This window comes from Cinclus cinclus, chromosome 4 (assembly GCF_963662255.1).
Source record: "Cinclus cinclus chromosome 4, bCinCin1.1, whole genome shotgun sequence".
NCBI classification, from domain to species: domain Eukaryota; kingdom Metazoa; phylum Chordata; class Aves; order Passeriformes; family Cinclidae; genus Cinclus; species Cinclus cinclus.
The window spans coordinates 57853163-57873452 of NC_085049.1; the positions used below are offsets into that span (position 1 = coordinate 57853163).

The 20290-nt window shown below is 52.8% G+C and overlaps 2 protein-coding genes across 8 annotated transcripts; one reads left to right on the forward strand and one right to left on the reverse strand.

The window, feature by feature from the left end:
* Nucleotides 1–1014: 1014 nt before the first annotated feature.
* PLA2G6 (phospholipase A2 group VI) lies at nucleotides 1015–16339 on the reverse strand. 6 transcript variants are annotated; one of them, XM_062492168.1, is made up of 16 exons: nucleotides 16031–16339; nucleotides 15320–15535; nucleotides 13872–14052; nucleotides 12537–12724; nucleotides 11256–11352; nucleotides 10129–10311; nucleotides 9828–9936; nucleotides 9083–9235; nucleotides 7471–7561; nucleotides 6559–6722; nucleotides 5893–6043; nucleotides 5574–5710; nucleotides 4821–4975; nucleotides 3916–4083; nucleotides 2760–2833; nucleotides 1015–2262 (listed from the first exon to the last, which is right to left on the reverse strand). In XM_062492168.1, the coding sequence occupies exons 1-16, from the start codon at nucleotides 16237–16239 to the stop codon at nucleotides 2121–2123; spliced, it is 2418 nt and encodes an 805-aa protein (XP_062348152.1). In that variant the 5' UTR covers nucleotides 16240–16339; the 3' UTR covers nucleotides 1015–2120. The 6 variants fall into 6 exon arrangements, 2 of the variants coding, with proteins under 2 accessions (XP_062348152.1, XP_062348153.1); XR_009933172.1 differs by having other exon boundaries at nucleotides 2188–2262; nucleotides 2760–3226; XR_009933171.1 differs by having other exon boundaries at nucleotides 2188–2262; nucleotides 2760–3226; nucleotides 3916–4102.
* Nucleotides 16340–16661: 322 nt separating this feature from the next.
* Nucleotides 16662–20204, forward strand: MAFF (MAF bZIP transcription factor F). Of its 2 annotated transcripts, none has more exons than XM_062491334.1 (3): nucleotides 16662–16874; nucleotides 18062–18118; nucleotides 18202–20204. In XM_062491334.1, exons 1-3 carry the CDS (start codon nucleotides 16854–16856, stop codon nucleotides 18613–18615), a joined length of 492 nt encoding a protein of 163 aa, XP_062347318.1. In that variant the 5' UTR covers nucleotides 16662–16853; the 3' UTR covers nucleotides 18616–20204. The 2 variants fall into 2 exon arrangements, with proteins under 2 accessions (XP_062347318.1, XP_062347319.1); XM_062491335.1 differs by lacking the exon at nucleotides 16662–16874 and adding an exon at nucleotides 16892–16959.
* The last annotated feature ends 86 nt before the right edge of the window (nucleotides 20205–20290 follow it).

Sequence of the window (20290 nt, forward strand, 5' to 3'; positions counted from 1 at the left end):
AGAAGCAAGGAGTGAAGGAGAGTACGAAGTGCTATTCTGGCCTGAAGGACTCTGCTTCTGCACAGCAAGCTGGATGGAAAGAGCCTGTCACCAGCAAGGAAGGACAGCAGGAAGACACAGACGTGGTACAAAGGGAGCACTGATGTAGTTTAATAATTCACCAGCCGAGAGGCTGGAACTTGATCTCTGGAAGTAACCAGACTCTGGGGGGGAGAGAGGAATCCTGCGACAGCCAGCAAGGACATGTGACAGCCTCTTTGCATTATTGATTGCCTGCTTGGTACCCAGCTCTGCCTGTCCTGACACCTGCGGCGCCGGCCACCTGCCCGAGCCACCGCCTTACAGATCACTGCCTCCAGCACTGTCACTGCTCCAACCTGGCTTGCTTAGCCTCTCTGTGCTGAGGAAATCTTCAGGTCTCTCTCACAAAGGCAGCTTGAAAGTCAGGAGATCCCCATCACCTTGTGATCAAAGAGCAGCAGGGAGGAGCGCAAGGAAAGCTCTACACATACTTCAGCTCTCCCCTGCCCCTATTCCCCCACCCCAGGTTTCAGCCCTCTGGCTCTTAGCCTCCCTCCCACTCCTACTCTGTGAAACTAACAGCAGGAACAGGCTTCTGTCTCAACCCTTTCCCTGGTTTTACTTCTTGGAAGTAAATGAGCTGGGACCAGTGCTACCATTGTGATTTCTTCTGGGTATGTGCCTGGGAAGAGATGGATCAAGCAAAACCCAGTGTTCTATTTTTCAGGCCTGGACAGCTCCAAGAGGATCCTCATATTGCAACTCTCTACTCTGGTTGCCACTGCTGTGGGGTAACCAGCCACCCACATGCTCCCAGAGCTGGCTGCAGGGACAGCTTGTTCACCTCTTCAGCCCAGACAAAGGGTATAAATCCTCTGTCTCAAGGAGCCCCTTTTCTGATTTTCTACCTGTAAGAAATTCAGAGTCTGCAAGCCTAGATCCCCTCTGGGAACTCACAGGATGGAGAGAAAGAAAAGACCACCATGGACTGTGTGACATTGGAACAAAATGCAAATCACTCTTTATTTTAGGACATGTTAGTTTCTCACAGAAACGGGCAGCCAGTCCATTCACTCAAAAGAAAACCATTAAAAATTCAGTTTTTCAGGTTACCCCTCAAAACATTTCCAAATAGATACATAAAATATTTATAAATATGCAAAAAATACTGCAGCAACAACAAGTGGTGTAGCAATCATAGCAGAATTTCCAGTAGTAATAAAAAAGTAAATCCACATTGTCATAGGGTTGGCTTCTTTGGTGGGAGCCAATCTCAGAGCATTTCAGTTTCACATTAAGAATAAAGAGAAAATCTCTACAAAGCCAAGCCTCTTTCCCCATCCACTGAGCTTGATGTGAGTAAAGACAGGCTTTCACATCTCAACCTTTGAGCAAAGTGTAACACAGCAAATCAGTGGCACAATTAAGTCCTGGCTGGGGGAAGCTGCTCCCTCTCCAGGCACAGTGTTGCCAGCCCATCTCAGAGGGAAAAGGATAAGCTGTTGCAGAAGACAACTGTCTGGGGAAAGGCTTGCCCTTCTCCCAAGGACAGCTGCAACTTTCTGCATGGTGTCTACTGCAAAAAGTTTCAGCATTTCTGCTTCCCTCCAAACTGGGTGTGTTGAGAGGAAAATAATCCCTTTCCCCATACTAAACACTCAGAATTACCTTGGGCCTAGTGGGCCAAGCAATCTCTGAAGCTTTATCAGGCCTAGGCCCATTCTGTGACATAGGAAGGTGCATAGTGCTTTGTCAGTGGAGGTACTGCACAAACAGAATTCCAGTTGCTACAGCTCAAGACAAGTAGGTGAGGGCCCTGGATTCTGGGTCAGAGAGCAAGACAGCAAAACCAAGCACGGCAGCAGAGATGGGGTTACAGCACAAAGATAACTGTCAGCATTTCACAGCTATCGTATAGGTCATACGTTCTGTGTCTGGGAATACTTGTGTATATGCACTGTTGTCTATTCAATATTAATTCCTCTCTACTATTGCAAGTCTCTCCCCACCTCAACGCCTTGGCTCAAGGGCAAATCCGAGCCATTTCAGTGTCTGCTGCTCCTTGCCTTCAGAATGCAGAACGGGAACCTGCAGGTCAGTCATCGGCAGAGATGTCGCACCAGCTGCTCGAGCTGCTCCCGCTGCTGGTAAATGTAGAGCTGGGTGTCCCAGAGAGCGTTCACCAGCACAGCATCGTTCACCTCGTCCAGCATCACCTCCGTGTGCAGCTGAGGGCTGAGCCTGTGGACAGCCAGACAGCATCACCAGCTGGCCACAGACGTGGAGGTGACCAGGCACGAGCCTGCCGAGCAAGACACTTCCACCAAGGGGCTCCCACTGCCGTGGTGCTCGCTGGCCCTTGATCTGTCACGCCTGCAGAGCAGAGGCTTTCCCCTCCTTCAAGGCCCAGTCACGCTCAAGGCTGAGCCACAGCGAAGCAACTGCAGCACATGAGGGACAAGTCTAAAACAGGATGTGCAGGGTGGAACGGGGCAGGATGCACCTCCCAAACCCCCCTTAACCAGCCCAGTGTTGGGCACCCACCCGTGCTGAGTGCCTCAGCTCATGTGGAGGGCCAGGGCACGCTCCATCCTGTCATTGAGGTGTGTGCAGGGGGCAGGTCTGGGCAGGCATGACTCTGCAGGGGATGCCACTTGGGATGATGCATGCCACAGCCAGGTCTGAAGCGAGAGGGATAAAAATAGGTCTGTGCAAGAGAGAGGAAAGGGAGCTCCTACCGGAAATATGGGACATCTGTCATCTCACACCAGGCCCTGGCACGATCCACAGCTGGGCCATCTGCGTCAGTGCACTGCAGGAGAAACAGAACCACAGTTACAGCCTGGCTGCTCTTCCCCTGCCTACAGCAGGCTTCCCTGGCACCAAGTCCAACTGCACAAGTGCCAGAGGGATAATAAAAGCCAGGAGCAAGGGCATCCTTGCCACCAACAGTTGGGCGGCTTTTCTTTTTCTTTATTTTTAATGTAAAGACAGTGTTCCTGATCCTCGGGACACGAGAGTTGCACCCTACAGACCCTTCAACATCACAGCACAGAGTGGATTGCTTCAAGAAAACTCCCAGGATGATCTGAATGACATGCTCCTTGGGATTTCATCTGTATCCATTCTGTCCAAGCCCTGTACAGCAGAGTCTGTGATTACTTCAGGCTTACTGGGCTATCCTGGGACAGCTTCCCTGGGAGCCCTGAGATAAAAGACAGGAGAAGGAAAAGGACTCTGGGCATTTTCTCACTTCAAGAAGTTAAAAAAGGAGATAAAGCAACAGCATTAAAATCATAGTCAGAACTTCAGTTCTGATCTTTCATCCATTTAGAGTGTTTGCATGAACAAAATGTAATGATTTTTTTCCTGAAGCACACAAGTGCATATGCCAGCAACACATTCCTAACAACAGCTCTCAACTATTGTTTTTAATTAGTGACTGTCTCACTTCTCTAGTATTTACTAATCTCCCCAGTGGGAAAAAATAAGCTTTTCTAAAGAAAAATGAATTGCTGTTTTCTGAGGCAGGATTAATTTTTTTTCCCAGGTTGCTCAGATGCTTCCTGGAAAGATACTGAGTTTCACAAACTCATACCTACAAATGTTTCTAAGAGTCACTGACCACCATCCTGTCCTTAGCTCCTTTCAGCTGCAAGAATAACCCTTGGGGATGAGTGTCCCTTTGGGACAATCAAAACCCCAAAGAACCAGACAGGTTTTCAGGTCTGCAGTACTCCTGCAATTCATAAGCTACTCACTACATCCATGATGAGAAGTTCCAAGGAAACAGAATTTACATCCAAAAGGAGGAAGCTGGAAACTGGAAACCTTTTCTCCCTCCCTGCAAGCAACCCCAAGGGTCTTTCACCATCCCCTCCTCCCAGTACTCACACAATCCACCACCATCTTGCCAAGCTCCCTGGCCCCAAAGACGGTCTTCGCCAATTCCCAAGGGTTTGAGGGGCGGAAAACATCCACAGAGCTCACTGGGACCTGTGGAGGCTTGCCTGTTCCCAGGGAGACCACCAACCCCAATTTTCTCACTTCCTGCTTCCGACCCTGAGGACAAACAAAAGATCTGTTTGCAATGACCAACAATGAAAGTGAAGCATGCCTTTCACAGCAGCTTCCTGAGGAAGCTCTGAAAGCCAATGCAAAAGGCTCACCAGCCTATTCTTCCCCCATCATCCTCCTAAGTATGGCCTGGTGAGACAGCTGTAACCCACAGGACTTGCAAGAGTTGCACTGCTCTGTTCCTTCTCCCCTGACCACACCCAAACCCATGGGACCACCCTGGAGATGAGTCCTAGGACAAGATGACCATGAAACAGTCCAACTCTTCAGTCACTTTGGCAACACACCTCCCCTTACAGCTACAGGGAGCAATAGCTGCCACTGGTTATTCAACTTTTTGAAGAACTAGCCACACCACAGAAGGCATCCACTCTTCAGCATTGCAGAGTACCTTATCCATGTCTTCTCCATTTATTTTCAGGCAGAAAAGGCCCTGTAGAGCCATATCAAGGGCCATATACAATGATCAACTGAAACATCCTCGTTCAAAGAAGGAGAGGCTGATGAGACTGTCCCCCTCTCATACCCTTGTTAGAAGAGGTATCTCACCTCCCAGCCACTATTCCCAACACGTATCCCCCTCCATACACTCCCTTTTAGGGTGCTGCACTGCTAACTTGTTTACCCATTAAGATACGTCCACTCTCATACCCACTTCTTCAAGAGAGGCTCAGTGGGACCAAAAACCTCTAGCTACCAGTCAAGGCTAGGATTTCCCTCACCTTTTTGATCAGTGTCTTGTTGTACTCATGGATCTCTGCCATGGCATCAAGGGTGGGGTTGTTGGCCAGCAGCCCTCCATCCAGGAAGCGGCCAATGGGTCGGAAATAAGTGGGAGCTGCACCGCTGCAGCGGGCAGCGCGCCACACGAGTTGCTCTGCAAGGGACAGAGAGCAAAAGGCCTCTTGCAGCAACTCTGCTGTGCACGAGAAGCACCCCAGCTCTACCAACAAATCGGGATGGCTTGCAACCCCAGGAAATCCTTGCCTCTTTCTCCCAACAGCAGCAGGGCTTCTGCTCAGATGCACAGGATGACTCTGCAGGGCTTTAAAAGATGCTCTCACCACTTCCTACATATCCTGGGTCAAATTCACTCCCTATCCATTCCCTTGCTGCTATTTTGATAGTGAACTAGTTATGCGTGCCAGACAAGGCAGCAAGCTGGAGGGACTTAGATGGCTTTTCTATGTTTTTCTGTGGGAGCCCAGGGAAAGATGCTGACTGTATGCAGGACTTCTGTAACAGACCCCTTTCCTCATGAACCTTACTAGCCAGCCCCTGCTCCTGGTACAAGAGAAGCCAAGGGAAGAGGAGAGAGGACAAATGGGAACCATCACTAGGACCCAGTTACAACTCAAGACCAGGGATGAGCCTTTGCTGATTTTCAGAGCAATGGGAGGAAGAACATGAAATCTGTCTCTGAGGGATGAAACCTCCCCCACCAACCAGCTGGACTTCTGTGTACCATCATTTACCTTCTGGCTGAGTGAGTGGTTGGAAAGATGCACTTGTCTTGTATTCAGTGGAGTGTTTTGTCTCTGGTACAGGGTAATTTCGGAAAAGGTGGAGCTCAGCTGGCTGTCTGTCACACAGTGTCCCTGTCACCATAACCCTGAAGAAGTGGACATGAGAGAGCAAGAGTAAAATGGGGAAAAAAAAATACTTGTGGTTTCAATAGCCTGCACATCACACTCCTCCAGATCCGCTCTAAGGAGAGGCTGAGCATCTCTGCTGAGACAGGTCTAGAGCACACATGGGACAGCATCAACCAGCACAGCCTGAGGCAGGACTTACTTGGGTTTTTGGACATCTGTCATTTTGGTGTTTTCCCCAAATTCCTTCTTCAAGAACTCATCCAGGGGCTCCGACTCGTAGGGCCGAGACCCCCGGAACACCATGTCCTTCATGCGGAAGTACAGGCAGCGCATGTAGTCCATGGACTTCCCTGAGATGGGCAATAGTGTTGGCAGGAGCAGGCAGTGGGAAGAAAGGCAGGCAGAACAAACAGCACATCAGAGCAAGGACTTCCCAGGACAAGTGGGAGACGGGAGGCGTTGCTCCCAATCCAATCCCCTTCCCAAGCTGCCTGTCATCTGCTTGGTTCTCAGCAGCACTACTGGGAAGGATTACAGAGGAAGAGTGAGCTCAGAGCAGCCTCCCGTTACCAGAATGTATCAATCACTTTGCTCTAAGGCTCTGTGGAGAGCACAGAAAGTACAGAACATTGAGCTCTGCCACCATGCACTCCCCAAAAACCCAGAAAGCTGCTCAAAGCCAGCTGACATGAAAAGCGAGCGTGAAGCCAGGTAGAGGCTTTCCTTCGTTAAGGAACATCCCTTGCCTCCTCTAGCAGGCAGAAAAGATCTGTTGGAACTCAGAGAGGCAGCTCCCACCACACATCCGCTCCCGAGAGGAACACTCGGGCTCACCAGAGTGAGAAGGGACCCATTATGTCCTTACCATGTACAATAGCCAAGGCCAAGATCCCTCCAGTGCTGGTCCCTGCAATCCAGTCAAAAATCTCACGAATGGGACGGCCTGCAGCCTTTTCAATAGCCAGGAGAAGCTGGATGAGCACAAGGCCACGGATGCCCCCTCCATCCAAGCATAGGAGCCGGTCCTGACTGGAGAGAGACAAACACAGATGACTGGGAGCTGTGGGACAGACTACAAATCACAGAACACTCTGTGGGAACGTGGCCCTGGGGACGGGAAACTATGCCAGTAAGTAGATTGCTGCAGATAGTGTAACTGGTGAATAAATAAATCCAGCAGTGCCTTCTTAGGTGCAAATAAGACACATCCAATAAGCCCTTTCAGAGCTGGTGGAACATCCTTTGCCCTTGCATAACCATCTCTAACCTTTACACCAGAGAGAGAAACACCAGCCAAAAACACATCCAAGTCCCTTACTACACAGTAATACGTATTGTGTCATAAATAAAAAGAGCAGACAGACCTAAATCCTGCCAGCAGCACTTCAGTGCCAACTCCTCCTCCACTCCACACGAGGTAAGGTGCAGGCACTGCCAAGACAGTGCAGAGGAGCTGAGTGAACATCAGGGCAGTGTATAAAGATGGGGAAATAACAAACCCAAAACAGTGTTGGGTGTCCAGTAGCATAGGGGAGGGACAGAGAAGGGCTTCACCTCCTGAGCTCAGGCTCCACTGCAGGTCCAGGCAGTACAGACAGGGGTCATTTATGGAAACAGAGATTTCTCAAAAGATGCTGGAAAAACTGCGACACTGATGGACACAAAATAATGCCAGCTCTGAGGATGCCATCCCCATGGGTGTGGGAAGAGAGAATTCACACACAGATTTCACCTTCAAGTTGCATAGGAGCCTGGACAGAAGCTGTTCCTCACTTACTTTCTTCTAGCCTCACTGGGCATGTCCACAACATCTGGTGCCTTCAACAATTGTCCAAGTGTTGTGGAAACATACAGAAGGTCCTTGTACCCTAGAGGACCGTGAACGTGCAAAAGGAAAAAAAATAAATTAGAGATCACCAGTGTGCTAAATGATTTCCACCATAAATAAAGAGAATACCCAACTCCCTTCCCCATCTAATAAAGGTCTCTGCAGGAGACACAAGCCATCTTACCCACAGCCAACAGGTAACCCCCCAGATTTAAGTCCACACCAAAGGACAGTAACACCACCCTTTAGGATAGGCAGCTGTAGATGCACTGGAAAAGACAGGACTTGGAGAAGCAGATGATGTGCACAGTGGGTGAGAGAAGGCAGAGCCCAGCAGCATGCCCACTACGCAGTTTACTGCAAGCTGTTAAGATAAAACCTAAATCTACTCCTCAAAGTAACCTAGGCAGGAGGCCTGTGGGGACAGGGTGACTTGTCATTACCCCTCAGCTGACGTTCACCCAGGCCACCCTGGGTGCAGGCACCAATCCAGGCTAGGTGAGAAGCCAGCCTGTGAAACCAAAAGAAGAAAGAACAGGGGGAGAGAAGTTACATACTTCCGCCAGCACCCAGGCCAGAAGGTGGCTGTGAACAACAATGAATCGTGGTGAGGAGCTTCTTCAAGGGCAAGAGTCCATGATAAAAAAGGGTTTTGCTCTGTCACTGCATCAGAGCTGAAACTGAGCATGGGTTGCCTTCACCAGGCTGTGGTGAGAAGAAAGTCCTGGTGCCAGCAGCCACTGAGATTTGTGGTGACACAGACATATTCCAGGATTGTCCTCTAGCCCCACAGGAGAGCCTTTGCAAAGAAAACCTCCAACCTAAGATGAGAAGTGGTTCACAAGCAGATGTTAGCTGCTTGCATGCTCTTCTCATGACCCTCCAAGTCAACACCCCTGCTGCACAGTCCATGACACCTCTTGTTGCCTCTTCCTGAGCTCTGGAGCTCTCTGAAGGCAGAAAGCCCACCACTTAGAATAGACCCACGTCCTTATCCACACAGTCTGGGCAGCACAGACCACAAGATTCAACACAATCTTATGTCCCAAGGTAGATTTTTCCTATGCATAACAAACCCCATGACCAAGGTTGCTTATCCTCAGGCTTCACCCTTTCCCTCTCCCAGCTGCTGGCCTCCAGTGTCACTGAATAAGTGACACTTCTAAATCCCCTTGGGCTCAGCACAACACTGGGAGGTGCTCGAGGCAGACCAGCAAGTATCTTCACTTCTACACATGACCCAGTGGATAAAGTACCTGCAGGCTAAGTGACCCCTCTTCCAGAGATGTGAGGGAATCAGTCTTTCTTTTCACAGAACTACATTGTGTCAGGTCTATAAGACAAATGTTTTGAGTACAAGAGCTTAGAATACACACAGAGGAAAAGCAGAGAAAAGAGATGGGATCCTGCAACAGGTGAATGAGGACAGAGTCACCACAGAGTCACCAGATAGTGAGAGCTTTGACAGTTCCCAGAGCACAGCCCAACTGAAGAAGAGGTCTGAGACAGCACTGTGAAGCAAGAAGTGAGAAGAGTGAGAGAGGGCCAGGGAAGGCTTTACCTAAACTGTTGAGGTTGCTCCACGAGGAAGGTTGGCCTTCCAGGAAGGAGGCAGCAGATGGTGCCAGGCTTGGGGAGTCAGGGTTAGGTGGTGGGTGGCAGCGTTCGGTCCCTACAGTTTGCAGCAGGTCTAAGAGCACTTTCCGGTTCGCACCTTAGGTGACCAAGGGGGAGTTACAGATCAGAAAGAGAATCAGTGCATGTGCACACCATGGGAGAACGTGCTCTGCTTAATTCGCAGCAGGCCTGACCTCACAAAGCCTCTGGGATGACCTGGGGAAGGGCAAAACACATCCCAGTTATCTCTCCCCAAACACTAGGCAGCAGGACTCATGCACAGCAGTATCCACTGCTATGCAGCTTCAAGGGCGTGTGCCACACACTTCTTGCCCCTGAAGAACTGCCCATGTCTGCCTGTGCCTGGGCAGTTCAGCAGTGCTACATCATCCCTTTGTGATCCTGCAGTGCCTGACACGGGGACCTGAAAGGGAGGGAGTGTGTGCCAGCTTTTCCTCTTCCATCTCTGTGTCACAGAAGAGAAATTCATCAAGGACTATTAATACAAAGCCTGTGCTGCTAGCAAAGCAAGTGCCTACTATGTGAGCAACTAGAAGCTGGAAAAGCATGTTGGAGAAGCATCACCCATGCGTGGCATGTTTTCACCTCTCCTCACGACACTGTTTTGGCCACCAAGGGGAGACAGGAAGCTGGGCTCACCCTGTAAGGCTGCTGACATGCTCCCTCACCTTTACTGCTCCTGGCTGCCAACAATCCTGGTGTCTCCCCAAAATCATTGGGGATCTCGACATCTCCTCCAAAGACGATGATTGCTTTGATCATATCCAGGTGGTCATGCTGGGGGATGAGAGAAATCTCAGTCAAGAGCCGCTACATGATTTCTCATTCCTTCCCTCCCCTTTTCATGAGCCAAAGCACCCACAAGGAAACACCACGCAAAACAGCCCAAATTTCAAAGGACTCTGTTGCTGTCTCAACCCTTCAAGAAAACCACCTCTCCTTTCCCAGCAGCCTCTGCAGAGAGCTCACCTTCATGGCCAGGTGCAACGGCGTGTTGCCATCGCGCCCCCGGGCGTTGGTGCGGGCGCCGTGTGTCAGCAGGACCATGGCGCAGTCCAGGCGGCCCCTCTGGACCGCAATGTGCAGAGCCATGTCGGCCGTGCGGCTGCTCACGTTCACCTCAGAGCCGTACTCCAGCAGCAGCCGCGTCATCTGGGCCCAGCCCAGATGTGCAGGGGCCACGCCAAGAAGAGATAAAGCAGTCGTGAGGATAACCAGCTGAGCACTCGAACCAGCCAGGTTTTGTGGCAAGCAAAACAGGGGAAGAGGCGGGAGCCCGGGTACGGTTGGCTGGCAGATGCCAGCTGGATTGTTCCAAGCACTGGGGTTTCTTTTACCACAGAACTAGTTGGTGGCTGCACAGCCTCTGGATCCCTTGGGATTGATACACAACTATAATGAAAGGCTGAGATAAATGGAGGAAAAAAAGCAGTTCCTACTCAGGCCAGGATCCTTGCAGACTGAAAAGAAAAATTTTGCCTTTTGAGCTTCTTTTTATAAGCCAAGCAAATTCAAGTCTGCTCTGAAATTCCACAGGACATTTCCAAGAGGAATGGGACACTGCAGGAGGGGAGAAAACACTGCAATAGCAATGCCCTCTGCCTGCAACAAGCGCCATTCAGGTGCTCCAGCATGGAATATCACCATCCTGCCCAGCTCTGGCAGGACATGGACTTTCCCCCACGTGCCACCACTCTGTGCCTACCTCACACTTCCCCTGCAGTTTCTAAGGCATTGATCTGTGTGCTACCAGGAAACTGGCAGGTATTGAGAAGAGAGCTCCCTCCAGGGGCAATTGTACTTCAGTGACAGTGCTGCAATTTCTCCAACAAAAGGGAAAAGGGATAAGGTGGCAGCTTCAAGCCAGGGATGAGCCCACCAGTTTATTTCACTGCAAGGTACTGCTGCTCTGTTCCCTGTGGTAAACAGCACTGACTGGCACAATGTGAAGAGAATCAAACACTGGGCTGCTGGCTGGGCTCTGACACTCCCAGGGCTCTGCACATGCACTCGGAAAGGGACAAGTTAGCCACACAAGGAATTAACTGGGTGCTGGGCAGCAGCACAGGCCCTCCCCATGGATTGGCTCTATTTACCTCTGCCTTCTTTGCCCAGTGCAGTGGAGTGGCATCATAGCGTGGGTCCTTGGAGCAAACCTGGCTGGCGTCTGCCTCAAGAATAGCCTGAGCACACCTGGGAAAGACAGCGAGACGACAGGATGGGTGGCTGCTGTCTTGACTCCAGACCTCCACTTAATCACCTGCCTTCTGCTCAGAGGAAATTCAGGAAACCCTGCAGCAGCACCAGTGTCTCTGCAACACCCATGAGTTCCTCAGCTACAATTTTGTTTTGCTCTTCACAGAAAGTGTGGGCACAATGGGAAGCATACAAGCCCAATGGTGTTGGGAGCAGGAGAATCTCTCCAATTACAAGTTGTGGAGCAACATCTGAATGGTTCTCTAATACAGGAATATGGCATTTCTGGAAGTTCTCCAAACCTGAGAAGCGAAATTCTTCTCTTCTCCTCTCTTACCATGGAAACATGGGGATAGAACTGTAATAGTTAAACACTTGCTTAAATGAAGAGTCTGTGTACCTCCCTATGAGTGAAAAACCACACCTGTTGAGAACAGACCAATATCTGGTGCCTAGAAAACAGGGTAGGTGGACTTACAAAATTTGGCTATCTTCTCCGCTACCACTAAAAAAACCCTGCACAAGAGATGGAGCCCCAGTGCAACCTCAGTGACCTATGCTCATTCTGGGCTTTTAAATGTGTGTCTGATGTTGGAAGTACTTTTCAAAATACTTTAAAAAAATCAGCTACCAGCAGCTGATAGTGCTGCCTTGAAAGCCCTGTTTGTAGAGCTTGGACACTCTCTGAACATTAAGTATTATAAAGTATATACAAAGGGAATTGAAGTTCTCCAAAGAAAACAGGGAGTAAATATTGTGCCTCTTTTGATTCCCTTCCAGAGTGTGTTATTAAGAGTCAAGAGTATCTCTGGCCTACAGGAGATTGGAAAACCTAAGCTTTGAAATGAAAGCTTATTAGGATCAGAGTACTCAAAGACAGAGGTACAGCAATTAATACTATCTAAGCATCACTCAATCATCTTCCTACAGCTCATTCTGAGAAGAAGCATTTCACAAATATACCTTTTTAAATCTGTGTCTTGCTCCTGATGTCTAATACTGAAAAAGGTATTAATTCAGGAACAAAAAGGTTTTATTCTGAAAGTGTTTCTTTCTTTTCCATACCTGCACGTCCCTGTTCTTTTGCCAATGAATACACACGAGACCTGTCCTACGGAGCACAGCCCTGGGCAATCCTGAGCAAGTACACAAGTCCCCAGACTAGAGGGGATATTACATACCCCTTCTGGGAGAACTTCAGTGCTGTGTGGATGGGGTAGCCCAGCGTGCCCACGACGCTGCAGCTGGCACGGCACTTCAGCAGGGACCGAACCATGTCCTCCTTGCCCAGCTGGCACGCGAGGTGCAGAGCTGTCAGCCCTTCATGGCTCAGGTGGTCCAAGCCAGTAGTTGGGGTTCTGCCCAGGAGCTGGAATGAGAAGACAGCAAATAAATAAATAGGCAGACAAAGATGGAAGAGCACTGCCTCTTCTTGAGCTCTGAGGACAGACTCTGGACCCACTGGACTTCTCACAATGTCTGTCCTCTCCATCCCTGCTGGCTGTAAATTGTAGATCTGTTATGTGCCGACTGGTTTGTTGCAGAAAAGTATCCCACTGCCACACTGGAGAAACCCTGCAAGCCCTGGTGCACACATGAGAAGAACGGAATTTAGTTTTTCTTTGGTTTAGCAAGGAATCAATACAGAAAACAAATAAACAGACATGAGACCAATCAGACAAGAAGCCAAGTTGATGCCAGAAAAATAAAGAAGACGATATCTATTTAATACAAAGTTCCTAACTGCCCACTGCACAGCAGGACAAGCCCTGATTCTCATCCTACATCATCATGCATTAGACCAACCAACACAGACTGGCAGGCAGAGGGAGAGCTGTCACAACAGGTATTAGGCAAACGTGGGGATTGCAGCCATGGGGAGAGTCAGTCTCAGGCTTGCACCAAGTCTTGGGAAGCTGACAGACCTCAGGAACCATGTGCAAGGCACCCACGCCTTACAAACCCCGTCACTCGGTCCAGCATTTCTCAGCAATCAAGAACACCTACGACTGTCTCTGTCTTGAGGCTCTGGTCACTGTCCCCCATGCAAGGCCACTCAGTTCAAACAGCAGGTCCTGCAGCTCAGGAGAGCCCAGGGCAGCTCTGAGCTGTCCTTCAGCCTGTGGGCAACACACGATCCCCCACGGCAGCCTCAGCACAGGTTTCCCTAAAGCAGCACTGTGCCCAAAACCAAACACCCTGCTTGAAGGAAAGAGGGAAGGGACAGCCACGGGCCTGAGAAAGAGCAGGATGAAGGCCTGATGCAAATAGCAGTGAAGGATTATTTTCTGAGGAAACTTGCTTAACCTCCTTGTTCGAATGCAGGGTGGAATCTGCACTCTGAATATGGGAAACAGCACCAGTAAAGAGGGGATATAAGAGGCTGAAATCAGGATCAAGCAATAACTCAATAGAGGGAAGTGACTTTCTCAACCCCTGTCTGCCGTTCCCATCTCTGTCACAACACAAAGACCCACTCTAGTCCCACTTTCTCCCAGACTGGAAGCTGCTCCCACCTCAATGATCTGGGGGTTGTTCCCTCGCACAGCATAGTGGAACACAGTCTCCCCATTCCTGTCGGTGATGTCCACCCGCGCGTGGCACTCCAGCAGCTCCAGCAGGCACTCCATGTCCCCTTTGCGACACGCCAGGTGCAGTGGGGTGCAGCCATCCTCACTGTCCGTGCTGTTCACACAGCTGCAAGAGAGGACTCAGCCTGAGGCCCAGGAAATGGCCATGGGGAGGAGGAGGGCATACATCTGCTCCAGGAGCTGACATAGAGGTAGCCTCCACCTCTGTCCCATCTGGTGTGAACCATGAGGTTCAGGAAAGCCCAGCCTCTTGCCAGGGAAGGGCCAATAAGCAGCCCTGCCCTGGACTCTCTCCCTGACATGCTGCTCCTTTTCCTGCCCTCCATATGGGATCAGCTCCCTCTGCCCCAAAGAAGGCAGGAGACAAGTTACAGTCAGCAACCTGGTGATGGTGCTGCTATTTGCCCTCCAGTTCCCTAACTTGTCACCAGTCTGCCCTATCCTTGGTAAACCTGTGCTGGTTTTGGCTCAAGTAGAGCCAAAATTACCTCAAGTAGAGGTAACTTTCTTCACAGTGGCTGGCGTGGGACTGTTTTGGATTTGTGCTGAACACAGAGTTGACACTACAGAAATGTTTTTGTTATTGCTAAGCAGGGTTTACATAGAGCCAAAGTGTTTTGTGCTTTTCATACTGACCCACTGCTGAGGAAACTGGAGGTGCAGGGGAGGGTGGGAGGAAACACAGCTGGGACAGGTGACCCCAACCGACCAAAGGGATTTTTCCAGCCCCTGTGACATCCTGCTTAGTATATAAAGTGCAGGGAGGAGGAGGAAGAGGGGGGACATTTGGAATGATAGTGTTTGTCTTCCCAAGTCACCATTACATGTGCTGGGGCCCTGCTCTCCCAGAGGTGGCTGAACACCTGCTTGCCCTTGGGAAGCAGTGATTCAATTGCTTGTTTTACTTTGCTTGTGTACATGGCTTTTGCTTTCCCTGCCTTTATCTCAACCCAGCTTTTCTATCTTTTGCCCTTTCAATTTTCCCCCCACTCCCTCTGGTGGGAGAGTGAGGAGAGGCTGCATGGACCTTGGTTGTTGGCTGGGGTTAAATCACAGCAGAACTTCCCCATGAAAAAAACAAGGCCTTGTGGCCAAAAACTGTTTCCAGACAGCCCTCCACTCTCATGACTTACAAAGTGAACAAAATCCCCCTCCAAAAATCTGCTCCACAAGGGTTGCAACAACCTAACCAGTGTCTCTAGCAGGACACTTAAACTCTTTACTTTAAACACCAGAGCTCCGGACTCTGCAGCAGCAGGTTGAAACCCACCAACCAGTTTCCACAGCAAGGAAGGGATACTCTAATACAGCCCAGCCTGCCCTCCCAAGCTCCTTCTGAGCACTGCCCCCAATGGAGACACCCTGCTCCTTGCCTCACGATGTGGTTGTGCCGAAACATCTCCCGGCGGCCAAACTCCACTGCAATGTGTGCAGGGGACCAGCTGGGGTAGCTGCGGACGAAGTCGCTGAGCTGCTGGAGCTCCTCCAGGGACAAGGGCTGGCATGAGCTCTCGTAGAAAGGGCGCAGCTGCCGGGCATATTGCTCAAAGTACACCACGGCGTCTGCTTCGTTGTCCAGCTGGAAGAGTCTAGAGAAAAGGCAAGCACAGGGTTCATCCTGCTCAAAGGAATAACCCCAAACCCACGCATCTGAGGGAAACAGCTCTTTTCCAAACAGCAGTGCTGGGAACTTTCCTTTATTTGTTCAACTAGTGTCATCCTTGCTGAAGGGGAGCAGGGAGATGGTACTGGAAGAGAGCACCCCTCTTCCCGAACAATGTTAGGTTTTGCTTAGAAGCATCTTCTAGATGCTGAGCCACCAACAGGAACGAGCAGAAATGCGTGTGGACCTATGGATCCCCTGAACTGTATCACAGCTGCCTGCTGTGACAATGTTTGGACCTTATCTTGTTTCCACGAGCTGTTCTGCGGCAACTCTTCCACCAGCACACGCATGGGCCTTCCTCCCCTCCCAGCCCACCTGCTGCTTCAACACAACACCCCACACCCGCGGCCCCGACATCAGCAATTTGGGGTCTTTGGTTTCCCACGTCGGCAGGGATGGCTGAAGGTCTGTCACTCACCGGAACGCGACCTGCGGGCTCTGGGGGTTCACCAGCAAGCAGTCCCAGGAGCGAGAGAGGCTGTTCTTGTAGAGGGCCACCCTGCCCTCCTCCCGCAGGCAGGCGTGACCGGCGTACTCGGCGGCCGGCACCTCCCTCACGCGGTACGGGTTGGAGAATATCTGCGTGACGCTGCTGAAGGTGTCCAGCAGCCGCCCAAAAAACTGCATCTTCCCAGAGCCTCAGGCGGCTTCTCCCGAGGGAAAAGCGGCCACTGGCTCCGCCTGGCCCCTGCCCTTCCACGCACGGTGTGACCCGGAGCGCCGCCCCGGGACCGGCAATCGGATGAGAACGGATCCGGAGATGGCGCCGGGCAAACCACGACGGACCCTGCGCGCGCCGCCCGCCAATCGCCGGCGCCGCCCTCCGGGACGGACCAATCAGCTGCGCTGCTTCCGGGGAGGGGCCATGGTGGGCGGGATTAACGCCGCGCCCGCCGCTTGCCGGGGGAGGAGGGCGGAAGGGCGGGAGGCGCCATCTTTGTGAGGGGTGGGGCGACAGGGTTGCGGCCTCCCCGCTTAAAGCGGTAGCGGCCCATTTCTGTGGGGCGTTCCGCTCCCGGCAGGGCCGTTCATCGGTCGTGCATCGCCCCTAAATTCGAGTGCAAACCAGCGCTGTCGGAGCGCGGCCGCATTCACCCCGCCGTGTGCGGTGTGCGCCGGCAGCGCGCGAAGAGAGCTGGCACCCCGGGGCGCTTTAAGAGCAGCGGGCGCTTTAAGGGCAGCGGCCGCCCCGGCGGCGAAGGGGCGTGGCGAGGGTGACGTCACCGCATGACTGTGTTTTTATGAATGAAAAGAATCCGCGGGTGAGTAATCGCGGGGAGCGAGGTTGGAGGCGCCGCCCGACGCCCCGACCCGGCAGCGGCCCCGCGGGACCAGCGCAGCCGCCAGGTGAGCGCCGGCCGGAGCGGCCCCTCCGCTCCCGCCTCGGCTGGGCCCCCCGAGGGGCGGCCGGGAGAAGGGGGCGGCGGGGTCCGGCACCGGCTGGAGGCCTCGCTGTCGCCGCCGAAAGCGGGGATCGGAACCGGGACTAGGGCTGGGGGAAACGGGACGGGGGGGCCTGACCGACTGGCCGCGCTCCGGTCCGTCCGCTCTTCTTTCCAATTCACGGCCACCGCCCTGGAGGGATCCGCCGCCGCTCCTCCGGCTCCGGCGGCGGATCCCCGGCCCGGATTGCATCAGCTTCCAGCCGCCCGGCTCCACCTTTCCCGCCGCCCCCCTCCAGCCCCTCATTCCTCTCGGAGCGCTCTCGGCCCCGTCCCGGCCCCCCTCGTCCCTCCGAGGGCTCTCCTAGCGAGACCAGGGCTCCCCGAGGTGGGGAGAGGCTGCTGGGCTGCAGTCCGGGGTCTCGGACCCTTCCTCACTCTCCAAACCCGGGGACGGGGAGGGACCGGCCATCGGCGAGGGGCAGGCACCGCTTCCGTGACTTTCACCCCTGGGCTGCTGAATCACGGGGCGGCCACTTCTCACCCGCTCGCGCTTCGTGGCCGCGACCCTTCGTCCCCGGAGCCTGGGGACAGCCGACCCTTGCGCCGAGACCCGCGGTGCTGTCGCCGGGCGGTGGGGCGGCACCTCCACGCGCGTCCTGGCCGGGTGACTTCGCCACGGTGTCACTCGGTGGGGCTGCTGCTTTTACTTTCCCTTCAGCCTCGGGCGGATCTCGCCTGTGTTTCCTCTCCGCGGGGAAGGCTTGGCTTCCAGCAGGCGGCTGGGTGTTTTTGGGTCCCTTGGGCAGAGCAGCATCCCAACCGTCTCGTGATGGGATGAAGGAGGACGGGAGGTCCATCCTTGTCCCATTACTATTATTGCTTGCAGTCATCATTGCTATTAATATTATTACTATGTGCTTTTTTTAAAAGGAGTGGGATGAGTCATGCGGCCCGGGGTGGGGGTGATGTGGGCAGCGGGCAGGGGACCAGCAGGGCTGGTGTTCTCTGTTCTGAGGTGAGGAACACGGGACTGGCAGTAACCAGCTTTTCTCCTGGCTGCTCAGCAGGGCCAGAGAGAGGGAAGGATGGCTGCAGACGGGCTCTCCAGCAAGGCTTTAAAGGTGAGCACCAGTGGGAACAGGAGCTTGGGAGTCAGGGGGGACTGGTTTTGGGGATCTCAGGCAACCACCCCTCTCTCTGGCAGGTGAAGCGGGAGCTGGGGGAGAACACTCCACTGCTGTCAGATGAGGAGCTGATGGGGCTGTCGGTGCGGGAACTCAACCACCACCTGCGGGGCCTCTCCAAGGAGGAGGTGGCGAGGCTGAAGCAGCGTCGTCGGACGCTGAAGAACCGGGGTTATGCTGCCAGCTGCCGGGTGAAGCGCGTCTGCCAGAAGGAAGAGCTGCAGAAGCAGAAGATGGAGCTGGAGTGGGAGGTGGACAAGCTGGCCCGGGAGAACGCTGCCATGCGCCTGGAGCTCGACACCCTCCGTGGCAAGTACGAGGCCCTGCAGGGCTTCGCCCGCACCGTGGCCACTCACGGGCCCCCTGCCAAGGTGGCTACTGCCAGCGTCATCACCATCGTCAAGTCCAGCACCAACCAGGCCGCCTACTCCTAGTGCTGGCCTCCATCCCCCGGCTGGACACAGTCCTCCCCGGGGTGCCATCCCCATGAATTGCCTCCCAGCCCTTCCCCAACCTCCTCCCTGTCAGGACCTGTGCCCAAAATCCTCTTTCTCCCATGATCTCCAGCTCTCCCAGGTAGGGAGGGCTGCTGCTGTGTGGGAGCTGGGGTAGAGGACAGGACCTCACTGGTGGCCCTCATAGCCCCCTCCCCTCTTGGGTGTGCAGACAGGAGAGAGCAAACCCACACAGGCAGCAGTGGAGAAGCATCCCACAGCTCCAAGCTGGTAGGAAAATGCCTGTTGCCTCTTTTTTTCTGAGAGAGCATGGGAGAAGTAAATGTGGGCCAGGCAGTCCCAGGAGCACGTGCCAGAGAGGGAAAAGAGGAGAGAGGTTTTGCAGTACAGGGGAAGAAGGCATGATAGAAAGGTATCAGCGCTGGGCAGACAATCTGGACCACATCTGGAGCATGGAGGAAGGTGGCAGCATGTCTGAAATCTCTGGGGATGCAGAGGGCAAGGGAAGGTTAAGCAGGTCAGAGGGAGAGATGAAGTGGCTGCATGTTAATGCCTGGTAAGGGTGAATAGAATGGAAAAGTGCTATGGCAGGCTTGTGGTGCTGGGGTACCCCAGAGCTAACAGAGATTGTGCAGGGGGGAGCTGGGACACACGAGTGGGTCAGCCCAAGCTGTTGTCCACAAAGGGGAGAAGCAGTGGTGCTGTTTTATCTTTAACGTGCACAAGCTTTGACGCCTCTTCCTGCTGATGGGACACTCGGCCTGGCCGGGTGTCTGAAATGCAGCAGTGCCGGCAGGAAGGAAGCAGAGGCAGCTGGAGCAGAGATAAACACTGTTTTGCTCAGCACAGGCCAGCTTGTATGGCCCCACCAAGTCCTCCCCGGTGCCCCACCGCCTACAAAGCCCATGGAAAGGTGCTCCCAGCCCTCAGAGTCAGAGATTTGGAGGCAGAGAGAAGGGTGGAGGTGCAGGAGGTGGGAAGTAGGGGCGGAGAGCATCTGTGCTCCTGGGAGCTGCCTGGCAGGCAGGTAGGCTCCTCCCTTTGGTTTTCCTCCAGCTTGGACCATGGTGTAGGACAACCAGCTCTTGAGCAGGCTAAAAGGCTGGAGAAGAGCTGGGTTTGCTAAATACAGCAGCACAGGGGAGGGAGCAGGAGGCAGCTCTATCTCGGGATCTGCTGCTGTAGATGATTCCCCTGCCCCTCTGTTCTGCCCTTACCTGGGTATTGCCACGCCAGCCGTCCTCGGCTGCAGCCTCCATTATTCCCTGTAGAGAGGTGCCTGCCACTCTTGGTTGGCATTCCCCACCCCAACTCCTCTTGGGTTTATTTATTGCACGAACATAAGTTATTTTCACGTCCTCTTTGCCATTCCGCCTCTCGGCACAGCCAGGATGTTGGTACAGAGCTGTACTTTATATTTTATATAAGCAAATCACATTTTATCTTATATAGAGAAAAAAAAAAAACACTTATTTATTTTCTGACTTACAGTATGTGTCCTACCCGACTCCTCTGTATTTTGTAGACTTTACAAATAAAGCAAGTTCTTTTTTTTTTTTCCACGGCGAGAGTGTGTTTGGTTGTTCTTGCACTTGGTACAGAGCTGTGTCTGAGACTAGGTTTTCTGTCTCCCTCTGGCTTTGCTGTAGGACAT

Excerpts from the sequence above, each read along its gene's own strand:
- MAFF (XM_062491334.1), top strand. The coding sequence starts at position 16,854 with ATGAATGAAAAGAATCCGCGG. Across the intron at positions 16,875-18,061 it reads TGAATGAAAAGAATCCGCGG|CAGGGCCAGAGAGAGGGAAG; the intron begins GTGAGTAATCGC and ends CTGGCTGCTCAG. Across the intron at positions 18,119-18,201 it reads TCTCCAGCAAGGCTTTAAAG|GTGAAGCGGGAGCTGGGGGA; the intron begins GTGAGCACCAGT and ends TCTCTCTGGCAG.
- PLA2G6 (XM_062492168.1), bottom strand. The coding sequence starts at position 16,239 with ATGCAGTTTTTTGGGCGGCTGCTGGACACCTTCAGCAGCGTCACGCAG. Across the intron at positions 10,312-11,255 it reads ACTGGGCAAAGAAGGCAGAG|ATGACGCGGCTGCTGCTGGA; the intron begins GTAAATAGAGCC and ends GGCTGGGCCCAG. Across the intron at positions 9,236-9,827 it reads GGCAGCCAGGAGCAGTAAAG|GTGCGAACCGGAAAGTGCTC; the intron begins GTGAGGGAGCAT and ends TGGTCACCTAAG.